The following is a 24,274-nucleotide window of genomic DNA, read 5'->3' as shown; positions in this document are numbered from 1 at the left end:
GGTAAAGCACAACATTTTGTCGAAATTGCATTTTGATATGATGCCAGTTTTGCATTTGTCAATATGCAAATAAGTTTGAGAGGACATTTGTGAGGCATCAGGAGGATAAGAGGCATGGGGCAGATATAATGGCGCGATGACACTGATATTCCAGTGTTAATGTCACAGGGTGAAGGATTGAGATCAGAGGTGGAGTGCAGAGTAAACTAAAATAATCCCATAGTTACAAGTTTCCAGCTCAAAGCTCCACTGAAGGCTCATTTGGGAAACCAGACATGAAGGACTCAGCAAAAATGCCTGGTCTTTGCTGAGTTAGTGGGGCTTAACCAGGTTGGAAGTAAGGAACATCACTGTTCTCCTGAACTCTGAATGTCAATGACTGCTGGCGAGTTCATTGCTCCCAGTCCTCTTTCTAAACTTTTAAACTAAACATCAATTGAATTAATCAGGCCCTGGTGGTGCACTGTAACAAAAACAAAATTTGATAGTCATCGGAAACTTGCAAAACTAGAATAGAAATTCTCATTTCTACTGTTTTAAAACAAACCTGAAATCAGGTTGAACAACCACAGATGGACTAAAACATAATCAGACAATCAATTAATACAAACTTTTAAAAGGTGTGTACAACATTACTAAATAAAAATAACATGATCCAGGGTGACGATGCACCCTAGCCCCTGCCATATCCACTTGTCTCTAAAGGTTTCTATCATGATAATGGCTACTGCCTGCTTCCTCTTGATGGACACGGCTGTACATGACATTGGTTAGGCCACTGTTGGAATATTGCATGCAATTCTCGTCTCCTTCCTATCGGAAGGATGTTGTGAAATTTGAAAGGGTTCAGAAAAGATTTACAAGGATGTTGCCAGGGTTGGAGGATTTGAGCTAGTATATCACTATGACTCTATGATTCTATGACACCCAATTGTGTACGTAACTGTGGGAGTTTGGTGCTAAGTCCAAGAATTTGTTTAATTAACAGTGGTAGATGCTAAACCACAAGATAATCGTAACAAGAAGCGTTACTTTTACAATGAAATATAGTTTATAGTATGATAGCAAAAGATACATTTAATAAAAATGATTTGGGCATAATTACAACAGTCAGGAGTTGGAGATGATGTTTCTGAGTCCATCAGGACTTCGTGTAAGGCTGCAAGATTGTCCACAAACAGACTGTGTAACATCATCATAGAAGGAGACCAGAATTCAGATTGGGTGGAGCGCACCGCAATTGCATATTAACACTTCGAGAATCATTATACTTTAGAACATTGGAAGGACAAAATGAGCTAGATTACTCTTCTAATGACTACCCAGTGTCACTTCGTGGCTCAACAGGGGAACTGCTCCTGCATGCCTGTTCTGCTAAAGTCAAAAGCTTGCTGACACTCACATGTAGCTTCCAAAATGGCTGTTTTATGCATGTATACAATGGTTCTGTATGATTCTTGTGTGAAGGGTTACCAGTGTTTACCTGGAATGATTCTTGGGATGGGTACCATCTTACAAGGAACAGTTAGATATATTGGGTCTGTATCCACTGGAATTTAGAAGAATAAGATCTGAGGATGTGACAAGGTGGATGTTTAAAAGATGTTTCCTGTTATGAGGAGGCTGGAAATGGGGAATAAAGTTTAAAAATCAGGGGTTCTCCCTTCAACACTGAGATGAGAAGAATGGTTTTCTCTCATGGTTCATGGATCTTTGGAATATTCCTCCCAGGACAGCCGTGGAGACAGATTCATTCAGTAATTTTAAATCAGAGCTGGATAGATTATTGACTGACAAGGAAATTAAAGATTATCACAGGTAGGTCAGAATGTGGAGTTAAGGCTGTCACCAAGTCAGCCACAATCTTAAGTGATAGGGCAGATTCAAGGGGCCAAATGGCCTACTGCTCCTAGTTTGTGGAAATGCAGTGCAACAATTTAATACCTTCAGAGGAGGAGAGAAGAAAAATAGCAAAAGGAAAGGTTGAATGACATCAGGCACTCGATAACAGTCACTGTAGTGATATAGAAATATCAGGGTTTTAACACAGACCCAAAAAAGAAGAGAAGGCAAAAATACTCTTTCTTTGCTGATATACTTAAACCAAAACAAAGAACTGCAGATGCTGGAAATCTGAAACAAACAGCAATTATTGAAGAAACTCAGCAGGGCTGAAGCATCTGTGGAGGGAAAGCAGAGTTAACAGTTTGAGTCTGGTGACCCCTCTTCAGAGCTGATAGACTTGGTCTGCAACCACAAAATCTGGTCATCCTTCCTTCAGCATCTCAACCAAGAGTCGGAATTGGACAGAACAAAACTGAGACCATTCAGCCCATGTACCTGCATTCCTTCGTCCCTTATTTTTCTGTGTCCAACCTAAATGGTGAACCCAAGTTATCCAGACCAGGAAATGTCAGTGTCTCTGCAACAGAGAGGGATTTTATTCGAACAAGTCTGTGTCCCTCCTTCTCACAACCGTCACTGGATAGGCCCAGAAGGTGTAATTACTGACATTGATCAGGGTGAGCTGTGATGCCCTTCCAGTTTTCTGTCTCTGCCAATAGCATGCATATGGGGAATGGTTAAAGGTGTGGAGCTGTAACCTGTGTAAGACAGGAAGGGCCCGTTACCTCGTTACAGTACATACCCCCCAACAGCCTCCTTAATATTTGTCGGTCATAAAACGGAGAGACAATCTCCTTAAGGAGCGCATTGGTTTGTTTTACCCTTTTGTGCTGTGTGTTTGTTCTAGACAGCGCCATTCAGTGGCAGAGCCCTCTTCACAATCGTGGTTGAAGTAGAAGCTTATTTAAATAAAAAGGCTGACTGTGACCAATTGCATTGCAGCTAGGGGCCTTGGGAGTCTGTCTGAATCCATGGAAAGTATAAGATTACCTCAGGAGTATTCCCTCCCAGTCAGTGTGCTCGCAAGGCAACTCTCGGAGCCTCATACCAAACAAGTGAGGTCACGCCGCTGGATGATGTATTAAACTTATATTAAAAAACACACACACGACAGGAGAGTGCTAAAGGAGCTTTATTATCCAGGGCTGGGCACTCTGGAGTAGTTTTCCACATCACGGAACGAGAGGGGGGAGAAAAAAGAATCAATGATGAACTACTTGGTAAGTCTGCACTGCGCTGAAGTGAATGCTGCTGCCGTGACTGAAGGGATTGCAAGAACCATTCTCTCTTGTCTCGCTGTTGTCCGTGGTGGGGGGGGGGGTTAAGGTCCTGGCTGGGTCAGTGAGAGGTTGCTGCTGTTGCTGTTGGCTTCTTAGTAAAACCACAAAAGGTCCAAAGCCCGAGTGATTGTACCGGGCATCTGCCAGTACCTCCTGGGCGCTTTTCTGCTTTAAAGCTCGGGGCTTGTTTTACAAGAGCTTTTCCTGTTCCTTGCCCCCCCCCCCCACCCCACCCCACCCCACCACACATCCCACTCAGAAGGTCAACTCCCATCTGCCTGCACAGTGACTGTCACCAGAACAGGGAGGCTGTGAGCACCGGGAAAGCATTCTGTAGAGGCAAGTAAATAAACTTTGAAAAGGTGGGGGTGTCGGAGGGTTGTAGTGCTGGTTTGCTGAGATTTTTCAAATCGGATTGCACTGGATTGTCAAGGCTGTTTGCTTGACGCCTCAACGCAATGAGACACTTGGATTATTTGACAGTTGCTTTAGCTCCCTGCAGGCGTGTCTACGATGCGTTTCTCCGTTCGTTCAGGGTTTATACTAACTGAAGCAGCTTAGAAAGGACAGATTTGTAAGCTGTTCGCCTTTTTTGAATGTGTGTGAGCAGAGAGAGAGACCAGGGTGTGTGTGTGTGAGTGAGAGAGAGAGAGACCAGGGTGTGTGTGTGTGAGAGAGAGACCAGGATGTGTGTGTGTGTATACAGCAGTAGGGAGGTTGCAGATCTGTGTGAAGGTAGTCACATTTAACCGCAAGGGATGGTTGGAGGAGCTGGCTGTGCGTGTCTGTGGGATGGTGCAGTGAGTTTGTGTGGCCTCAGGGTGTGGAATCACACCAGGTAAGGTGTCAGACTACAGTCTAAGGTGAGCTGGATAGAATGGGTGTAATTTGAACCTCTCCGTGCGCTGCACATAGTGACGGATTTATTTGACAACTCCCAGTGTACAAGGGATCAGAATATAATCTAAGAAGGAAGCTCACCTCCGTCTTTACGTAAACGTGTTTTCAGTATGTTTGTACATCTTAATTTATACAGTAAATACAAAATCACTTCTCTCCACTCCCGGACGTGTAGGCCTCTCCTTGGAGTCCCATTGCAGTCAGCTGTCTTCTGATATTTTGTCCAAGTAGAGATTATGTGGATGGTGATAGCAACTATTAGGCCTATTCACCTCTGGGGGAGCCATGAGCAAGTACAGACCTGCCATTGACTGCCAGGAAAGGCTGAGTTAATGTTAGAGTGCATTTATATTGTGCATTGTGCAATCTCAGGTTGTAAGTGTTTGAGACATCCTATGAGGTGTTCTTGAAGTGTAGCCGCACTTGCCAATAAGTAGGACAGCAGCCTGTGAGCAAACATTGAACACTTGCCGTAGAACAATGAGCAAATGGGTGAAATTAATACCCCTTTCCCCCTCCCGCACTGTGAGGAGTTTGGAGGTGGTGGGGAACTATGTGATTGGGTCTAAGCATGTGAGTTGGGAATCCAATAAAATGTCTCCGATTAAATCTGGGTAGGAAAAGTGTCTGCAGGCTATTCTGCCCCAGTACTCCACTATCAGAAGGCCGTCCAGCAAACCCTGTAAAAGGTATGCCAATGGATGGGGGCACTCTGTGTCAAAATGAGGGAACTGGCATTGGGAAATTGGGGCTCTGCCCTGCCTTAGCTTGTCACCCCATCCACATTCACCAAGTGTTGCTGAAGAGGAAAGAGGCTGTCTAACTTTGCCCTCCTTAAGGCCAGTGGGGCTTCATGCTATCCTGTTTGGTATGGTTCAGCAACTCGCTGGATAAACTTACTCAATGGAGTCACGTATGTCTGCCACCTTGCTTTGTTGCAGGTACACAGGGTAGTGAAGAAGGCATTTGGTAAGCTGCAGAACATTTTAAAGGGGGAGGGTGAACAGCCAGCTGTTGTGGTGCATATGGGCACCAATGATATAGGTTAAAAAATAGGATGAGGTCCTACAAGCAGAATTTAAGGAGTTAGGAGCCAAGTTTAAAAAGTAGGACCTCCGAGGGAATAATCTCAGGATTGCTACCACTGCCACATGCTAGTCAGAGTAGAAGTGAAAGAATAGGCAGGATGAATGCATGGCAGGAGGGAAGGGGTTCAGTTTTCTGGGACATTGGGACCGGTTCTGGGGGAGGTGGGAGTATTACCAATTGGACATCCTGGGCCGGACTGGAATCAATGTTCTTGGGGGTGCTTTTGCTAAAGCTGTTGGGGAGGGTTTAAACTGATGTAGCGGGGGGATGGAAACCAAATGAGGTTATTGGATAGTAAGGAGGCAGTAACTAAAGCCTGTACAGATCTAGATAATGAAGTCAGTGTGTCTAAGGGGAAGAGTCGGAAGATGATGAGTGCAATGGGAGAGGTGGTCTGAGGTACATTTGTTTTAATGCGAGAAGTATAGAAGGTAAGGCAGATGAATTTAGGGCCTGGATTAGTACCTGGGTTATTGCTATTACTGAGACTTGGTTGAGGGAATGACATGATTGGCAACTGGATATAGATGCTTCAGGCGGGATAGAAAGGGAGATAAGAGGGCTGGAGGAGTTGCATTACTCGGAGAGGATATCACAGCATTGCTGAAGGACAGTACTATGGAGAACCCGAGCAGTGAGGCAAAGCTCAGGAATGGGAATGGTGAGGTAAGAGTGTTGGGGCTTTACTACAGGCCTCCCAACAGCGAGCGTGAGATAGATAACGTTGACTGGGATTCACTTAGATGGAGCAGAATTTGTAAGGAGCATCCAGGAGGGTTTTCTAGAGCAGTATATATATAGCCCACCTCGGGAAGAGGCCATACCGGACCTGGTGTTGGGAAATAAGCCCGGCCAGGCGATTGAAGGACAGTAGGGGATTAGTTTAGGAATAGTGATTACATTTCCATAGGTTTTGGAATATTCATGGACAAAGATGAGAGTGGTCCTAAAGGAAGAGTGCTAAATTGAGGGAAGGCCAACTATAGCAAAATTCAAAAGGAGCTGGGGAATGTGGATTGGGAGCAGCTGTTTGAAGGTAAATCCACATTTGATATGTGGGAGACTTTTAAAGAGAGGTTGATTAGAGTGTGGGGTAGGGATGTCCCTGTGAAAATGAGGGATAGAAATGGCAAGATTATGGAACCGTGGATGACAGGTGAAATTGTGAGACTAGCTAAGAGGAAAAAAGACGCATGCATAAGCTCTAGGTGACTGAAAACAGACAAAGCTTTGGAAGAATATCGGGAAAGTAGGACCAATCTGAAATGAGGAATTAAGAGGCTTAAAAAGGGTTATGAAATATCTTGAGCAAAGAGGTTTAAGGAAAATCCCACAGCCTTTTATTTGTATATAAGGAGCAAGAGGGTAACTAGAGAAAGGGTTGGCCCACTCAAGGACAAAAGAGGAAAGTTATGCATGGAGTCAGAGAAAATGGGTGAGATTCTTAAAAAGTACTTTGCATTGGTATTCACTGAGGAGAGGGATATGATGGATGTTGAAGTTAGGGATAAATGTTTGATTACTCATGGTAAAGTCAGCATAAAGAGAGAGGAAGTGTTGGGTATTCTAAAAGGCATTAAGGTGGACAAATCCCCAGTCTGAATGGGATTTATCCCAGGTTATTGAGGGAAGTGAGAGAGGAAGTAGTTGGGGCCTTAACAGGTATCTTTGCAGCATTCTTGAACACGGGTGAGGTCCTGGAGGACTGGAGAATTGCTCATATTGTCCCCTTGTTTAAGAAGGGTAGCACGGATAATCTAGGTAATTCTAGATCGGTGAGCCTGACGTCAGTGGTAGGAGAGCTGCTGGAGAAAATACTGAGGGATAGGATCTATTTACATTTGGAAGAAAATGGGCTTATCAGTGATAGGCAACATGGTTTTGTGCAGGGAAGGTCATGTATTACCAACTTAATAGAATTCTTTGAGGAAGAATTTGAGCTACAGGGAGAGGTTGAATAGGGTGGGGCTGTTTTCCCTAGAGTGTCGGAGGCTGAGGGGTGCCCTTATAGAGGTTTATAAAATCATAAGGGGCATGGACAGGATAAATAGACAAAGTCTCTTCCCTGGGCTGGGGGAGTCTAGCACTAGAGGGTATAGGTTTAGGGTGAGAGGGGAAAGATATAAAAGAGACCTAAGGGGTAATCTTTCATGCAGATGGTGGTATGTGTATGGAATGAGCTGCCAAACGAAGTGGTGGAGGCCAGTACAACTGCAACATTTAAAAAGCATTTGTATGGGTATGTGAGTAGGAAGGGTTTGCAGGGATATGGGCCAGGTGCTGGCAAATGAGCATAGATTAGGTTGGGATATCTGGTTGGCATGGGCAAGTTGGACCAAAGGGTCTGTTTCTGTTCTCTGTGACCCTAAGTGACAAAGTTGATTGATGAGTGAAGAGCTGTAGATGTCATATACATGGACTTCAGTAAGGCATTTGATAAGGTTCCTCATGGTAGGCTGATGGAAAAAGTGAAGTTGCATGGGGTCCATTGTGTACTCTCTCTAGATGGCTAGAGAACTGGCTAGGCAGCAGGAGACAGAGTAATATGGAAGGGAGTTTCTCCAAATGGAGTCCTGTGACCAGTGGTGTTCCACAGGGATTTGTATTGGGACCACTGTTGATGGTGATATACAAAAATGATCTGGAGGGAAGGAATAGGTTGCCTCATTAGCAAGTTTGCAGATGACACTAAGTTTGGCGGAGTAGCAGATGGTGAAAAGACTGTCAGAGAATGCAGCAGAATATAGATGGATTGGAGAGTTGGGCGGAGAAAAGGCAGATGGAGTTCAATCCAGGCAAATGTGAGCTGATGCATTTTGGAAGATCCAATTCAAAAGCGAATTATGCGGTAAATGGAAAAGCTCTGGGGAAAATTGATCTACAGAGAAATCTGAAGGTGGCAACGCAGGTCGGTAGAATGGTCGAGAAGGCATATGGCATGCTTTCCTTCATCGGATGGGATATTGAGTACAAGAGTTGGCAGGTCATGGTACAGTTGTATAAGACTTTGGTTTGGCCCCATTTGGAATATTATGTACAGTTCTGGTCGCCACATAACCAATAGGGTATGGATGCTTTGGAGAGGGTGCAGAGGAGATTCACCCGGATGTTGCCTGGTATAGAGGGTGCTAGCTATGAAGAGAGCTTGAGTATTGTCATGAGAAAGACAGAGACTGAGGGGGGACCTGATTGAGGTCTACAAAATCATGAGGTATAGACAGGGTGGATAGCAAGCAGCTTTTTCCCAGAGTGGGGGGCTCAATTACTAGGGGTCACGAGCTCAAGGTGAAGGGGAAAAGTTTAAGGGAAATATGCTTGGAAAGTTCTATATGCAAAGGAGGGGGTGGGTCACTGGAATGCGTTGCCAACAGAGGTGATGATAGATGCGGGCACAATAGCATCATTTAAGATTTATCAAGACAGAATCATGAATGGGCTGGGTGCAGAGAGATACAGGTCCTTAGAAAATGGATGACAGGTTTACTTAGAGGATCTGGATCAGTTTCTTTGTTCATATTGGTCAGAGTATTGAGTACAGGAGTTGGGAGGTCACATTGCGGCTGTACAGAACGTTGGTTAAGCCACTGTTGGAATATTGCGTGCAATTCTGGTCTCGGTCCTATGGGAAAGATGTTGTGAAACTTGAAAGGGTTCAGAAAAGATTTACAAGGATGTTGTCAGGGTTGGAAGATTTGAGCTATAGGGAGAGGCTGAACAGGCTGGGGCTGTTTTCCCTGGCGTGGGAGCCAGTGTAGTGACCTTAGATGTTTATAAAATTATGAGGGGCATGAATAGGATAAATAGACAAAGTCTTTTCCCCAGCGTAAGGGAGTCCAAAACTAGAGGGCATAGGTTTAGGGTGAGAGGGGAAAGATATAAAAGGGACCTAAGGGGCAACTTTTTCACACCGAGGGTGGTACGTGTATGGAATGAACTACCAGAGGAAATGGTGGAGGCTGGTACAATTATAACATTTAAAAGCATCTGGATGGATATATGAATAGGAAGGATTTAGAGGGACATGGGCCAAATGCTGGAAAGTGGGAATAGATTAATTTAGGATATCAGATCGGCATGGATGAGTTAAACCAAAGGGTCTGTTTCCATTCTGTACATCTCTATGACTCTATAAGTACAAAGCTGTTTCTATGTACTGATCAGTCAGGTGAAGTGTGCATCTGGATGAGAACAAACAGAAGAGGGTAAAGGCATTTTTACTGTGCTTTCTGTTTAGGAAGAATGTCAGAACTGCACCTCTCTCACTTTGACTTGGTAAATAGCCCTGTATCTAGGACTCCTTTCTAATGCTGAGTTCCACCAAGACAAAATGGACAATGAGTTTCCATTGTTAAAGCTGGCCTCCTTAGCACAGTGGCTGAGTCAAGGAGTCATACCATACGCTTCCGTCCTCCAACCTGGGTTTGTTTTATAACCTGGAATGGAGGGAGCCCTGTCTGCCTATTGTCAGCTGCTGTCCTGTAATAGGTGCCTTTAATTACTGCCATTCATCAGCTAATAAAATGGGCTGTGATCTTTGGTTATAAAAATGTGTTTGTGACCTCCCTGTTGTACTCATCTTGCCCTCCACTCGCACTATTTGAACAGTTTAGAATTTTCGAATGAACTGCAGAGCAGCCTGCGGTTTTGTACCTTTACAATCCTTTGCCTTAGGCTGAGCGGAATATGCGTTTGATGCCAAATCCGACTTTGTTAGACAGCAAGTTGCAAAATCCAACACGCCCAGTATCACTAGCTACAAGCTGGGGCAGATTTCTGTTTGTGCTGTAGCAATAGCTGTGTCTGTTGATAACTTAGATTCCAAAACAAATGACACATCTCTAACCTAATCCTGCAAACTTAAGCTGAAGCTTGTGCTACCAATACCCCAGATCCACCTATTAGGTTTATTATTCTCTTTTGGGCTTTTAGTGCAGGAATTTATCTCTGCTCCCAAGGCAGACCAGTCCTAGCCTTACTCAATATGTAAATGTTTTCTTTTGAATTTGTAGGGGAATGTGAAACAAGCCAGTGCTTTGGCTGACCTCAAGGAATTATGGGGCTGTAAATGAAACAGAAAGACTGAATGGTTCCCAGGTTTGGAATAGACAATACATCATAAGCCAAAATCTCAAAATACCAGAAATCTCAGAAAGAAACTATTTTTGTTCATAACTTCTGCGCAACTGTGATTATTGCCGTCTCTGGTACCAAGTTAGTCATAACAAAAGGGACAAGGCAATTGGGAAAACAAATTGCTTTCATTTTTTTGTTTAGCGGGAATCACGTTAACCCGGATGGTATTGTTCCTATTTTCATGCCTGCTACATCTATTTGTCTCAGAATTTGCTTTTAAAATGAGATCTGTCCTCAGGCTCTTTATATTTATTGTACTAATGCAAAGGAGGTAGTGTTTATTTTAGTGGAAAAATGTCCTTAAATCATAGCACAGAGCAGCAGTCATGCATGAATTTTAAGTTTTATCATGATGGCATATTGCCTAGCAGCAACAATAACCACGGCAACTTGCACTGACTTTACTGTAGAGAAAGCAGCACAGTTCATAGTGATGTAATCAAGATCAAATGGCAACCATGCAAATAAGAAGATATTCAGAGAGCTAACCAAAAGCTTAACTAGGAGAAGGAGGGAAAGAGAAGGAGAGATTCACAAAAAAAATTCCTGTGTGTGGGCCTTCACTCTCAAACCACATCCTCCAGTTGTGGGATGAAGAGATTGCATTAGACAAGGGAATGGAGAGTTCTGTGTTGGGCTATAAGTGTAGGACTGGAGGACCTTACAGGCATTGTCGAAGACAAGGCACTGAGCAGTTTAAAGAGAAGGATGGAAATTTGTTTCAGGTTTTGGAGATCTGCAAGCCGGGATAATCCTGGGAATCACAGACCTGTGAATGTCATGTCAGTAATAAGGAAATTATTGGAAAAGACTCTCGGGGACAAGATCGATATATGCATTGAGAAGCAAATGGCCTTATTAGCGATAGACAGCATGGTTTTGTGCGGGGCGGGGTCATGCCTCACTAACTTGTTTGAGGATTTTGAGGTGACGAAGATGATTGGTGAGGAAAAAGCAGTTGATGTTGTCTACATGGAATTCAGTAAAGCCTTTGACAAGGTCCCTCATGGCAGACCGGTACAAAAGGTGAACTGATATGGTATCGGGATGAGCTGGCAAGTTGGATACAGAACTAATATAGTCATGGGAGACAGAGGTTAGTGGTAGAAGAATGCTTATTCGAATAGAGGGTTGTGACTAGTGGTGTTTCACAAGGATCAGTGCTGGGACCTCTGCTGTTTATGGTCTACATAAATGATTCAGAGGAAAACTTAGCAGTTCTAATTGGTACGTTTGCGGACGAAACAAAGATTGGTGAAGTTGCAGATAGTGAGGAAGATTGTCAGAGGATACAGCAGGATGTAGATCAGTTGGAGGAATGGGCAGTAAAATGGCAGATGGAGTTTAATCTGGACAAATGTGAAATGATGCATTTTGTAAGGTCAAGTAAATGGCAGAGCCATTAGGAATTTTGATATGCAGAGGGATCTGGGTATGCAGGTGCACAAATTACTGAAGGTGGCAGCACAGGTAGATAAGGCAGTAAAAAAGGCTTATGACTTTGAAGGGACAGGATAGACAAGTTATTCTGCTTTATAGAGCTTCAATTAGGCTACACTTGGAATACGGCGTACGGTTCTGGTCACTACACTGCCAGAAGGATGAGGATGTTTTGGAGAAGGTACAGAGATGGTTAACCAGGATGTTGCCTGGTATGGGGGATTACATTGATGAAGAAAGGTTGGTTAGACTGGGTTTGTTTTCACTGGAATGCAGGAGGTTGAGGGGCAACCCAATAAAAGTTTATAAGATTGTAAATGGCATAGATACAGTGGAAAGTATGAGAATTTTTCCCAGGGAGGAGGGGTCAATTGCTAGAGTGTGATGCTGAAAAAACGCAGTCAGTCAGGCAGCATCCGAGGAGGAGGAGAGTCGATGGTTTCAGCATAAGCTCTTCATTAGGAATGAGACTTGTGGCCCAAGGGGGCTGAGAGATAAATGGGAGGGGTGAGGGCGTCTGGGGTGGGTGGGGTTGGGGGGGGCGATGTAGCTGGGAATGCGATAGAAAGATGAAGGTGGAGGTGAAGGTGATAGGTCAGAGAGGAGGGTGGAGCGGATAGGTGATAGGGAAAATGGACAGGTCAGACAGTTCAAGGGGGGGGGGGGGTGCAGAGTTGGAAGGTTAGATCTGGGATCAGGTGATAGGAGGGAAAATGAGGAAACTAATGAAATCCACATTGATCACATGTGGTCAGAGGGTCCCAAGGCAGAAGGTGAGGTGTTGTTCCTCCAGACGTTGGGTGGTTAGGGTTTGGCAGTGTAGGAGGTCCAGGACTTGCATGTCCTTGGTGGAGTGGGAGTAGGAGTTGAAGTGATCAGTCACAGGGCGGCGGGGTTGTTTAGTGTGTGTGTCCCAGAGCTGTTCTCTGAAATGTTCTGCAAGTTGGCGTCCTTTCTCCCCAATGTAGAGGAGACAACATTGGAAGCAACAGACACAATAGATGATGTGTATGGAAACACACGTATATCTCTCTCAGATGTGGAAGGATCCTTTGGGGCCTTGTACAGCGGTGAGGGGGGAGGTCTGGGTGCAGGTTTGGCACTTCCTGCAGTGGCAGGGGCAGGTGGGTTGGTGGGGGTGGGGTGGGTGGCGTGGACTTAATAAGGGAATCACAGACTCAGTTAGTAGGGAACACGGATTCAAGGTGCAAGGGGGGAAGCTTAAAAGAGACGTGTGAGGCAAGATTTTCACACAAAGGGTGGTGAGTGCCTGGAACACATTGCCAGAGGAGGTGGTGGAAGCAGACACAATAGCAGCATTCAAGGAACACCTGGACGAATACACGAATAGGAAAGAAATAGAGGGATTCGGGTCTTCTAAGTGAACACAGTTTTAGTATGGAAGGGCAAGATGCAGCAGCGCAGACCTGGAGGGCTGACAGGCCTGTTCCTGTGTTGTATAGTTCTTTGTAATTTGTCCCAGAACAGATCCTATGATGAAGCAGACAGTGTGTGTGTGTGTGTATATGAGTGTGTGTGTATATGAGTGTGTGTGTATGTATATATGGTCCAAGAGCTGAATGCAGGGTATTATGGATTGAGCAAGATCCACCGCTGCTCTGTCAGTTTTGCCAAAGCCAATTAGACCATTTAAATGTGCCCATGAACGGGCTCTCTGGAGATTCTGTGGTATCAGGACTGCCATGGCTACAATGAGAGATGGTTCATAAACCTGTGCATGATTGCAGATAACTCTAATCTTTTGATGAAATGTGGTTGTTGGTGAAAGCTATTCAAGGGTCAAATCCATTGAATGGGAAGCAAGAGATACTACCAGAAGCCGAGTTGGAAAGACTGATAAGCACTTGCATGTGGTGCACTGTTTATGTGTCATGTGATGCACGTGCTTGTAACTACCTGACGCATGACTTTTTGTGTGAACTATTTTAAGTGAAATTTACCTTTTTTCTTTGAAATCCTGCATTCACCTGATTAACATTGGAATTATTTTGATTTTAGTCAGTTTGTTACATTTACGTTTTTAAAAGGTGAAATCCTGGCCAGTGTTATTGGGATTCCTTTCTGTTCAAAGTTACTGGTTTGTGCTGGGGATTTTAAATGAAGAAAGGTGACAACTTGGATCTGGTATAAGTCAGGATGCAGGCTGCAGTGTCTTGGATGAGCTACAGCTCAGATGGTTGGAGCTGGAAGGCTGACAAGGGAACCGTGTAATAACCAAGTGTGGATATCAGTAGCAGTTGGGCATAGGCAGGGATGGAGGCAGGTGATCTTTGTGAAGGATTGTAAATGTAATTGGAAAGGTGGCTTGTGCATTGTAAAGGTCATTGCTGAGGAAAAACTTACACGATCAGCATTGAATTCTTATGGAGTGATGTGAATATCTAAAATACCACTGCTCCATTTGCTTGCATTGAATCAATCCCTAGATCGCATCATAACGTCCACCGTGATGTTGACTGATACTTAACCCTCTGCTGGAGTCACACTCGGGTTCCTTCTTCAAGGAAGATGTCCTGGCAGCTACAAATAATATATTGCCCGTGTTTAAACCGGCACATGAATGGCCTCTCTCTTTCTTATTGTGTCTTCGTAGCCTGAAATGATCATTGCACCTCTTGGCTTTTATTCCTTGTGCTGTTGTCTCCTGGTTAAATGAGCATTGCTTCACAAAGGATTTCTTTGCTCCCCCCACCAAACAAAACCTCTCCCAAGCTGTTATCCTTACTGGTTTGGTGTTTCCCCTCTGAATATTGATATTAGTTCACTCGTTTGACCACCTCCCTGCCCCCACCCATTTAGTGCTCATTGTTTGCCCCAATAATACAACTATTATTTCCCAGCATGCTCCATGCACTTTGATTTCTGCTTCCCATCAGTCTGTGCAGGTTGGTTGAATGAATGAGACTGATGTGAAACTTGGCTGCAGGGTTATTGTGAAGAGGGCACCGAAGCTTCAGGCATTCTGGTAAAAGTGCTTTTGTTTAAACTCTGAGCTGTTCATGCAGGCATGCAGTTGTGAAATGTCAGACTGTTGCTGAATGCTCCTGAGTTGAAGGGGTGGAATGTGTTTGTGTCCGGATTCCATTCAGTAAATCAGTGGAGTGGATCGGGATGATTCAGAATTGGTTTCTCCTGCGAAATGCCTCATAAGGACTTAAATCTATCAGTTGGCTGCAAGGAGAGAGCTGACAAAGTAGCCAGTTCTCTCAACTCCGAGTTTCACCTCCGACTGTAAAATTAAGAAGTGTGTTGCTTATGAACCTTTTGTGATTGGGTGCTGCAAACAGGAAGGTTTCAATTTGAGAAAGGAAGTTCAGAGTGACCTGACTTAGTGATTCTAATTGTGGAGCATTGATTTCCATCACTAACCTTTGAATCCTACCCTTACTGACTTGATTTGGACTAAATTATTGTTGAAATAGACTCACTGACCAGTTACAGTAATCTGTTTGTTTAATGTTGATCGAGGGATCAGTATTGGCCAGGGTGCCTGTCATAATATTCTTGCTTTTCAACAGGTAGCACCTTTTGCATTCACCTAACGATGTAGCAGATGGTGCAGATAATGACTATATTTTTGACAATGAGCAAGAATGCTGTAGATCCCAGGGAGATCGCAACATCCAGCTCAAGGAGCCACTGAAGTGGCAAATATACTTCGGTCCAGAGGCAGCGTGAGGTAATGAATTTGGGAGGGTGGACAATCAAGCCAAGGTAACAAATGGTGGAATAAGATGTACTGCATCATCCATTCTGGTCTCCCCATTCCGCCCTAGAGAGGCTACCAGAGATGTCACCAAGAGGGTGGAACTTTAGTTATGAGGAAAGGTCAGATTGGCAGGGGAGAGGAGGCTGCGTAGAGATTGAATTGAGGAGCATAAAATTCTGAGGTGTTGAGATTAGAAGGATCTATTCCTCTAAGTAGAAAGGGTGGTAAACAGGGATTTAAAGGATTTGGCAGCAGGATTATAGGGAATTCGAGGAGGAGGTTTTCTCTTGGAGAGTGATGGAGGTCTGGAAATGACTGCCTGAAAAGATGGTCAAAGCAGAAACCCTTGTCATGTGTGAAGGATTTTCCTGGTCAGTATTCCCTCGATCAGCATCGCTATTAATCATTATCCAGCAATTATCTCATTACTGTTTGTTCAGGATCACCTAGGAACTGTTTCCTACATCACATCAGTAACCACGCTTCTATTGCAGGTTTCTGAAGTTGCATTTCCACTTGAAATATAATAACCCACCCAGTCATGGACCAAGAGCTGGGCAGCAGATTGGATAGCTCTTTCTCATCTGGCACAAACACAGCTGACTCAGTGACTGCTTTCTGTGCCACACCTTTCTTGAATTCCACGGTTCTGTAAGTTCCGTAGAGGATTAATTGGTAGAAGTGAATGTTTTCAGTCACGGGCACTATTTTTTTTTTGAAGTGTTCAGTGATCTGCTGAATGCAGTGCAAATGAAGGGCTTGTTGTAATGAATATGCTTCACTTTCCCGTGCAGTTCTGGCACCTGTTCTAATGTAGGTCATGACTTGGGTTTGGCACCGGTCACTGGTCTCCTCGTTGACCTTTTCCTAGTCAGCAGTGGTGCTGACATTTTGAGTTCTATCTGAATGAACGTGCTGGTTGCGAAAGATTAGGATGGATCTGCTGAGCATGTATTGTGTTTTTCTCTCTCCCTGATGAAGAGGTTTAAATCATTTACCTTTTACCCAGGGGTAATTTAGTTGAATTTACAAAACTGTAAAGATACATGGAAGAAAAATTTCAAATTCTCATCCTATGCAATAATCACCTCCATAACAATTTTAATAAAACAAACACAGTTATGTTGAACCTTGCCCAATTTCAGAACCTCCCAAGTGCTTTATTGACAATTGAATAATTCTCAAATGCAGTCATTGTTATAATATAGGAACTGCGTTGGCTGCTTTGTATACAGAATGCTCTCACAAAAGGCAATGAGATGATAACCAGGCAATCTATTTTGGTGAGTTTAGCGGGAGAATAAATATTGACAAGGGCATCGGAGATAAACACCCAAGCTCTTTGTGTGATTCTTTTGTAACCACCCACAAAGGATGATGTCCTTGACAGCATCTCTGGCTGTGCAGCACTCAGCACTGCTGCCTCACAGCGCCAGGTACCCAGGTTCGATTCCAGCCTTGGGCGACTGTCTGCGTGGCGTTTGCACATTCTCCCCGTGTCTGTGTGGGTTTCCTCCGGGTGCTCCAGTTTCCTCCCACAATCCAAAGATGTGCAGGTCAGGTGAACTGGCCAAGCTAAATGCTCATACTGTTAGATGCATTTAGTCAGAGGGAAATGGGGTCTGGGTGGTTACTCTCCGGAGAGTCGCTGTGGATTTGTTGGGCCAAATGGTCTGTTTCCACACTGTAGGGAATCTAATCTAATCTAATCTCGAAAGGGTTCAGAAAAGATTTACAAGGATGTTGCTAGGGTTGGAGGATTTGAGCTGTAGGGAGAGGTTGAATAGGCTAGGGCTGTTTTCACTGGAGCATTGGAGGCTGAGGGGTGACCTTTATAGAGATTTACAAAATCATGAGGGGCATGGATAGTAAATAGACAAAGTCTTTTCCCTGGGGTGGGGGAGTCCAGAACTAGAGGGCATAGGTTTAGGGTGAGAGGGGAAAGATATAAAAGAGTTCTAGGGGGCAACTTTTTCACACAGAGGGTGGTACGTGTATGGAATGAGCTGCCAGAGGATGTGGTGGAGACTGGTACAATTGCAACATTTGAGAGGCATTTGGATGGGTATATGAAAAAGAAGCGTTTGGAGGGATATGGGCCAGGTGCTGGCAGGTGGGACTAGATTGGGTTGGGATATCTGGTCGGCATGGATGGGTTGGACTGAAGGGTCTGTTTCTGTGCTGTACATCTCTATGACTCTATGATCTAAAGTACTGCAATAGAGAATTTGACTGTCAACCTGTTTTGACCCAGAAGTGAGTATTTGTTCATGTAATGTGGGTGTTGCTAGCGAGGCCAGTATTCATTGCCCATCCCTAATTGCCCTGGAGAAAGTGGTGGAGAGTTGCCTTTTTATACTGCTGCAGACCTGGAGGTGCAGGGAGACCTCCTGGAGGTGCAGGGAGACCCCCAGTGCTGTTAAGAGGGGAGCTCCAGGACTTTGACCCAAAGACAGTAAAGTAACCATGATGATGTTCAAAGTCAGGGTGGTATGTGGCTTGGAAGGGAACTTGCAGATGGTGATGTTCCTGTGTGTCTGCTGCCCTTGTCCCTCTCAGTAGTTGGGGTCACTGCCACTCCCTTGAATGGAAGAAAAATCTGGTTGGGGATGAAAGAAAGGCACCTAACTTCCATGTCTACTCACCGGAGGGGAGTAAATAGAGTCACAGAGATGTATAGCATGAAAACAGACCCTTCAGTCCAACCCGTCCATGCTGACCAGATATCCCAAACCAATCTAGTCCCACCTGCCAGCACCCGGCCCCTCCAAACCCTTCCTATTCATATACCCGTCCAAATGCCTCTTAAATGTTGCAATTGTACCAGCCTCCACCACATCCTCTGGCAGCTCATTCCATACACGTACCACCGCCTGTGTGAAAAAGTTGCCCCTTAGAACTCTTTTATATCTTTCCCCTCTCACCCTAAACCTATGCCTCTAGTTCTGGACTCCCTGACCCCAAGGAAAGGACTTTGCCTATTTACCCTATCCATGCCCCTCATAATTTTGTAAACCTCTATAAGGTCACCCCTCAGCCTCCGACGCTTCAGGGAAAACAGCCCCAGCCTGTTCAGCATCTCCCTATAGCTCAAATCCTCCAACCCTGGCAACATCCTTGTAAATCTTTTCTGAACCCTTTCAAGTTTCACAACATCTTTCTGAGAGAAAGCAGACCAGAATTGCACACAATATTCCAACAGTGGTCTAACCAATGTCCTGTACAGCCGCAACATGACCTCCGAACTTCTGTACTCAATACTCTGACCAATAAAAGAAAGCATACCAAACGCCTTCTTCACTATCCTATCTACCTGCGACTCCACTTTCAAGGAGCTATGAACCTGCACTCCAAGGTCTCTTTGTTCAGCAAAGGACCTTACCTAGGACCTTACCATTAAGTGTATAAGTCCTGCTAAGATTTGCTTTCCCAAAATGCAGCACCTGGTATTTATCTGAATTAAACTCCATTTGCCATTTCTCAGCCCATTGGCCCATCTGGTCGAGATCCTGTTGTCATCTGAGGTAACCCTCTTTGCTGTCTGCTACACCTCCAATTTTGGTGTCATCTGCAAACTTACTAACTTGTGCTCATAACCAAGGCATTTATATAAATGATGAAAAGTAGAGGAGCCAGCACCAATCCTTGTGGCACTCCATTGGTCACAATAGCACAAGATAATTTGTAAAATACATATCCTTTGACATATTTTGCTGCATGCATAACTTTATATATTTAATTTCTGGTACTCCCCCATCAACTGGAGTCAGTAGCAGCATTAAAATGCCCAGCAACAGAATTTTATTTCACTTTACTTACTTAGTTTAAAGTTGCCCAGAGGTGTTTGAAGCTCTAGGTTTTCATCTTGCACTGGAAAAGACCTCTGCCATTTTGGGTTTTGAGATGAGGTTCACCACAGTACAGAAACAGGTCCTCTGAAGAGTAACCCACCCCGACCCTATATTTAACCCTGCCAAATGCACCTAACATTATGGGCAATTTAGCATGGCCAATTCACCTGACCTGCACATCTTTGGATTGTGGGAGGAAACCGGAGCACCCGGAGGAAACCCATGCAGACACGGGGAGAATGTGCAAACTCCACACAGTCACCAGAGATGGGAATCGAACAGGGTCCCTGGTTCTGTGAGGCAGCAGTGCTAACCACTGAGCCACTGTGCCGCTCCATTTTGAGTGATTGACTCGTTGCACTAACGCCCTGTGTTAAAACAGATTCTGATAAGAGGGTACTTGACATGGGGAAACTGATTTAATGATATAAATGTGGAGGGCGAGGCAACAGGTGGGTTTGTGTGTGGGTGTGTATGTCCTGCAACCTGAACTGCAGAAGTGAAGTTGAAAGCACCTGGAGTTCAGTTCCACTTAAATGTTTTAGTCCTTTATCTGTTTGTGAGATTCCTTGGAAATGGCCAGTACAGAAGCAGACAAGTATTGTCTTGTATGGAGCCTTTAGCTATGGTTCAGTATGACTTCCAGCCAGAAAAAAAACCTTGTTTGGTTTTGCTTTAAAATCCTGTCTGTTCTTTACAGGAAAATGCTATAACTCAAAGTCTGACTCACGTTATGAAGGAGTCAGCACCCATATTACTTGTCTATGTTTATTGTAAGGAAGTTCAGGACAAACAGATAAAATGCGAAGAAAATTTTGATAATGGGAGTTAATCCTGATAGAGAAAGGACAGGAATGTATTTAATTTTTTGAACGAAAGTGAGGAATGCAGCATCACAGTCTGTTTTGGCAGCCCTGCAAGGAATGACTAAGTAAATATGCCAGCATGTCGAGTTAGTAGCTTTTGGATTACTTTCCAAGATTGTGATTGTTTGGGATCACTTTATTTTCGCAGACAGAGCAAGCTTATAGAATCTATATTCACTCTGCTCACTATAGGGCGATGTGCAGACATTTCGGTCTGCTTGACCATTTGTTAAGCGTCTATCATTTCCAATGCTTTCACCATAAATCATGAATTTGTGGCTGACTTGATGAAAGGAATGTGTAGTTGCCGGCCTGTAGATGGTCAGAGTTACAGTTCGACTCTGCTCGTGTTTCATATTAAGCAATTCTCACCTCCTCGGATGTTGGTTTTCGGCCAACGTTTGAATCAGTAGTATTTGCATCTGACTGGTGTAAATAGCTTAATACAATTCTTTAACATTTTCCTGTTGGAAGAAGAAGCTTGGTCAATACATCGTTGTGGCTATTCAGCTCTATCCGCTGCACAACTTCAAGCTGGCTTAGGCACAGTGGAAGTGAAGGAAAGCACGTTCGGATCAGATTCTGACCTTGTTAAGTTCTCTGCCTATCCTGTACACCAGTTTTCTGCTCTCCAGTGCACCTGAGTTTTGATCCTTTCACTGCCTTTAGTTATTTTATTGTTTTTCCAATCTGGATGTACTATCCTTCCTTTGAATTAAATTTTGTAAAGATCAGAACAGTAGTGTTTAACCCACAACTACACCCCTAGCCTCAATGCTAGTTTTATCCTCTCAAGGGCCACTGCTCTAGGCTGAACCAGATCCTACTCGACCCTTGACTGAGTGCCTGACCCTATATAGAATCTTCACTAAGATCATCAACTTCCAACTGTGTTAACATTGGCCACCTCAGCGCTGACTTCAGTTCATCCTTGGCTCAAGCCCTAGGCCAGGTTGCTGCTACTTATTAGTCATAGTTATAGAGATGTACAGCATGGAAACAGACCCTTCAGTCCAACCCGTTCACGCCGACCAGCTACCCCAACCCAATCTAGTCCCACCTGCCAGCACCCGGCCCATATCCCTCCAAACCCTTCCTATTCATATACCCGTCCAAATGCCTCTTGTCCAGTGAGGGTTGGAAGGTTATTTGGCTGTGGGGATGCACCGCATTCTGCTGATGTTGGCCTCCAAATAAGTTGCTCCTGGGCAAATGATTAGGAGCATGAAACCTACCTGTATTTGCTCTTCCCATTCTTATGCCCTGCATGACTGTAATCAACTTAATATTGTGGAGACAAAGAGGGTGAGAGTCATTGAGTCATACAACATGGAAATAGACCCTTCTGGGTAATGTAGAACAGGGAGACCTAGTGGTTCAGGTACATAATGCTTTGAAATTTTCATTATGGGTGAACAGGGTGGTTAAGACATTTAGCACGTTTACCTTCATTGCACAGACAATTAATTGAGTATAAGAGTTGGGGCACCCTGTTGAGGTTGGAGGATATTGGTGTAGTCTTGTCTGGAGTATTGCGTGCAGTTCTGGACACTTTGTTATAGGATATTATTAAATTGGAGAGGGTTCAGAAAAGATTTACCAGGATATTGCTGGGAAAGGAGGGCTTGAGTTGGAAAAATAGGCTGAGACATTTTTCACTGGAGCATTGGCGGTTGATGTTTATAAAATCATGAGGGACGTAGATAAAGTGAATAACAAAGGTCTTTTCCCTCTGGTGGGGAGTTCAAAATTGGGGGGTATATTTTTAAGATGAGAGGAGAAAGATTTTAAAAGGATATGAGGGGTAACTTTCTTACACCGAGTGGTCTGTGGGTGGGACGAACTGCCAGACAAAGTGGAGGATGCAAGTACAGTTACAACATTTAAAAGACATTTGGATAAGTACTTGAATAGGAAAGGCTTGGGGGCGGATATTATCCTTTTTTGTGTAACCAAAAAGCAATACCTCACATTTCTCCAAATTAAACTCTATCTCCCACTCCTTAGCTCATTGTCTCAATCAATCAGGATCTCCTTTATAATCTTGGATAACCTTCCTCACTGTTCACTATGCCTCCAATTTTGGTGTCATCTGCAAACTTACTCACCATGCCTCCTATATTCATATCCAAATAATTAATATAAATGACAAAACAAAAATGGACTCAGTACTGACCCCTATGGAACACCACTTGTCACTGGCCTCCAGTCCAATAAACTATCTTCCATCACTTACCATTAAGCCAGTTTTGTGTCCAGTTGATATCTCGCATCCTAGTTTTTGGTTCACACTACAGTTACTTTTGGCATCAGTAAAGTTGACATAGAATTTCTTCACACTAAACTATACCAAGTTGTGAAAAGCAGTTCTGTGGAACTTCACCCAGCGAGAACTGCCAGGGTTAAGTGTTTTATTTTTGAGAGAGAAAGAGAATTGTAATATTTTATGTAACTCCTTTTGTGATATCAGTGAGCCAAATGAGATATGATCTCACTTAATGAGTGGCTCCTGATGACACTTAAAGCAAAGCTCAGCAGAGGTTTGGGAAAGTGAGTTAGGGCAGACTATACAATTACACAGTGTTCAGACATTCCAATCGTTTGAATGCAAAAAAAATGGAAGAGACTGTTATGATCTGGTAAACACTGCTAGTATTACAATAACAATCATAGGAAACATGCTGTAGGGTAAGCAAATCAAACGGACTATTTGTGCAATAATTCAGTAATAGCAAGGTGTCACCAGTAACAGTGTCATTAACTCTGTTCACCTGCTGATTTTGGAGAAGATTTCAGCTCTGGCTGGATGGTATTAATTTTGCGTGACAAGAGAGCAATGTGAGTTTGAACAAAGCTGGAGTCAGGCCATGGTGCATGCATTAGCTGATGCCCCAGACAGAAAAGGGTCAATCTTTCATTCAGAGGACCTATCAGCATTTTTTTTTTACTTTTTTGGAAAAAAAATCCTGTCAGATAGATACTCTTTAACATCCTCACCCTCTCAGATCAATGTTGGTTGTTGGGGAAACTGATTTTGTCCATCAGCCTGCTCTGTGCTAAGTCAGCCTCAGTCATACAAATGACTGGGATGGCAGAATGGAATCCCTAGGCGGGGAAGAGGACAATGAATACCCAGACCACCTTCCTGCTACTGATGGATGGATAATCGGTGAAGATCGGGGGACGCCAGGCTCAAGAAAAGTTGTGATAGCTTGCACAGTCAAACAGCCTTTTGATGCAGATTCTCACTTGAACCTCAAGGTTGGTAAATGTGAAGTGGGCAGGTGATTACAGCAGTTGGATTGAGCGTTTCAGTAGATGGGGTGTTGCTAAATGATAAGCGGAAGGAAGAAGGCGAACTCAGTGGGAAGGGCTGCGTCACAAATCTGGATCAAGGCCACAAACAGTCTGGCCTTGGTTTAGGCTGGAGCCACTGGCTGGGGAAGGGAATGGTGGTGTCTGTTTGGATGGAGTTGGTGCCATGAGCTACCAGTGGATTTTGTCTTTGCAGTGTTGAGCTGGAGGAAATCCTATCCTGGGCTTTGGTGAGGAGGTTGCAGACTAGTGTAATGTTTGCTGTTTGTGAAAGGATGGCTTGCTGAATCTGGATTTCCCAAATCTCACTACTTGCAAGTGTGCATAGGTATCTCCCTGGGAGGGGAAACAGGAGAAAGTTTTTCTTTTTGTGAATGCTCACTTCTAATCTACCAAAGGGATTAGAATGGGGACACTTTTTATGTCTCTAGCTCCCTCTCAGTGGGGGAAGAGGATCTTAAATTTGAGGGGTGTTGGTGGCACTGAGTCAGTTGTTTACCCTGCAGTTAATATTTTATCATCAGTGAGCCAAGTGCAGGGTACCAGCCTGGCCATCCATTTGCCCATTGAGACACTTTGAAGTAGTGGACTGATTACCAGGTAGATGTTGGGGAGGGTGGTGGTTCCTGCCCCCTCCTCCCCATTCTGGCACCCTGTGCCTGATACAGCACACCTGCCCCAAAAAGGTATTTCCTGTGCCCACAGAGTTCCCTCAGCCTTGTCTGGTGCCCACTCAAACACACTTCTTTGCCACCCACCTCGCAG

At 44.2% G+C, this 24,274-nt stretch overlaps 1 protein-coding gene across 2 annotated transcripts in view; it reads left to right on the top strand.

The window, feature by feature from the left end:
- bcar1 (BCAR1 scaffold protein, Cas family member) overlaps window positions 1-24,274 on the top strand; it is a 250,499-nt gene that overhangs the window by 131,860 nt on the left and 94,365 nt on the right. The window contains exon 1 of one of the 2 annotated variants that reach the window (XM_043707041.2): window positions 2,931-3,125. The exons of the other annotated variant lie outside the window; for it this stretch is intronic. Within the exon in view, the coding sequence (XP_043562976.2) occupies window positions 3,111-3,125 (15 nt within the window). The 5' untranslated portion in view covers window positions 2,931-3,110. Of the gene's footprint in view, window positions 1-2,930; window positions 3,126-24,274 lie in introns of those variants that run through there. 2 annotated transcript variants of the gene reach the window in all.

Source organism: Chiloscyllium plagiosum, unplaced genomic scaffold (genome assembly GCF_037043375.1).
Source record: "Chiloscyllium plagiosum isolate Xiang-an unplaced genomic scaffold, Cpla_swu_hap1 HiC_scaffold_17, whole genome shotgun sequence".
Lineage (NCBI taxonomy): Eukaryota > Metazoa > Chordata > Chondrichthyes > Orectolobiformes > Hemiscylliidae > Chiloscyllium > Chiloscyllium plagiosum.
This window is presented reverse-complemented; position numbering and strand designations above follow the sequence as displayed.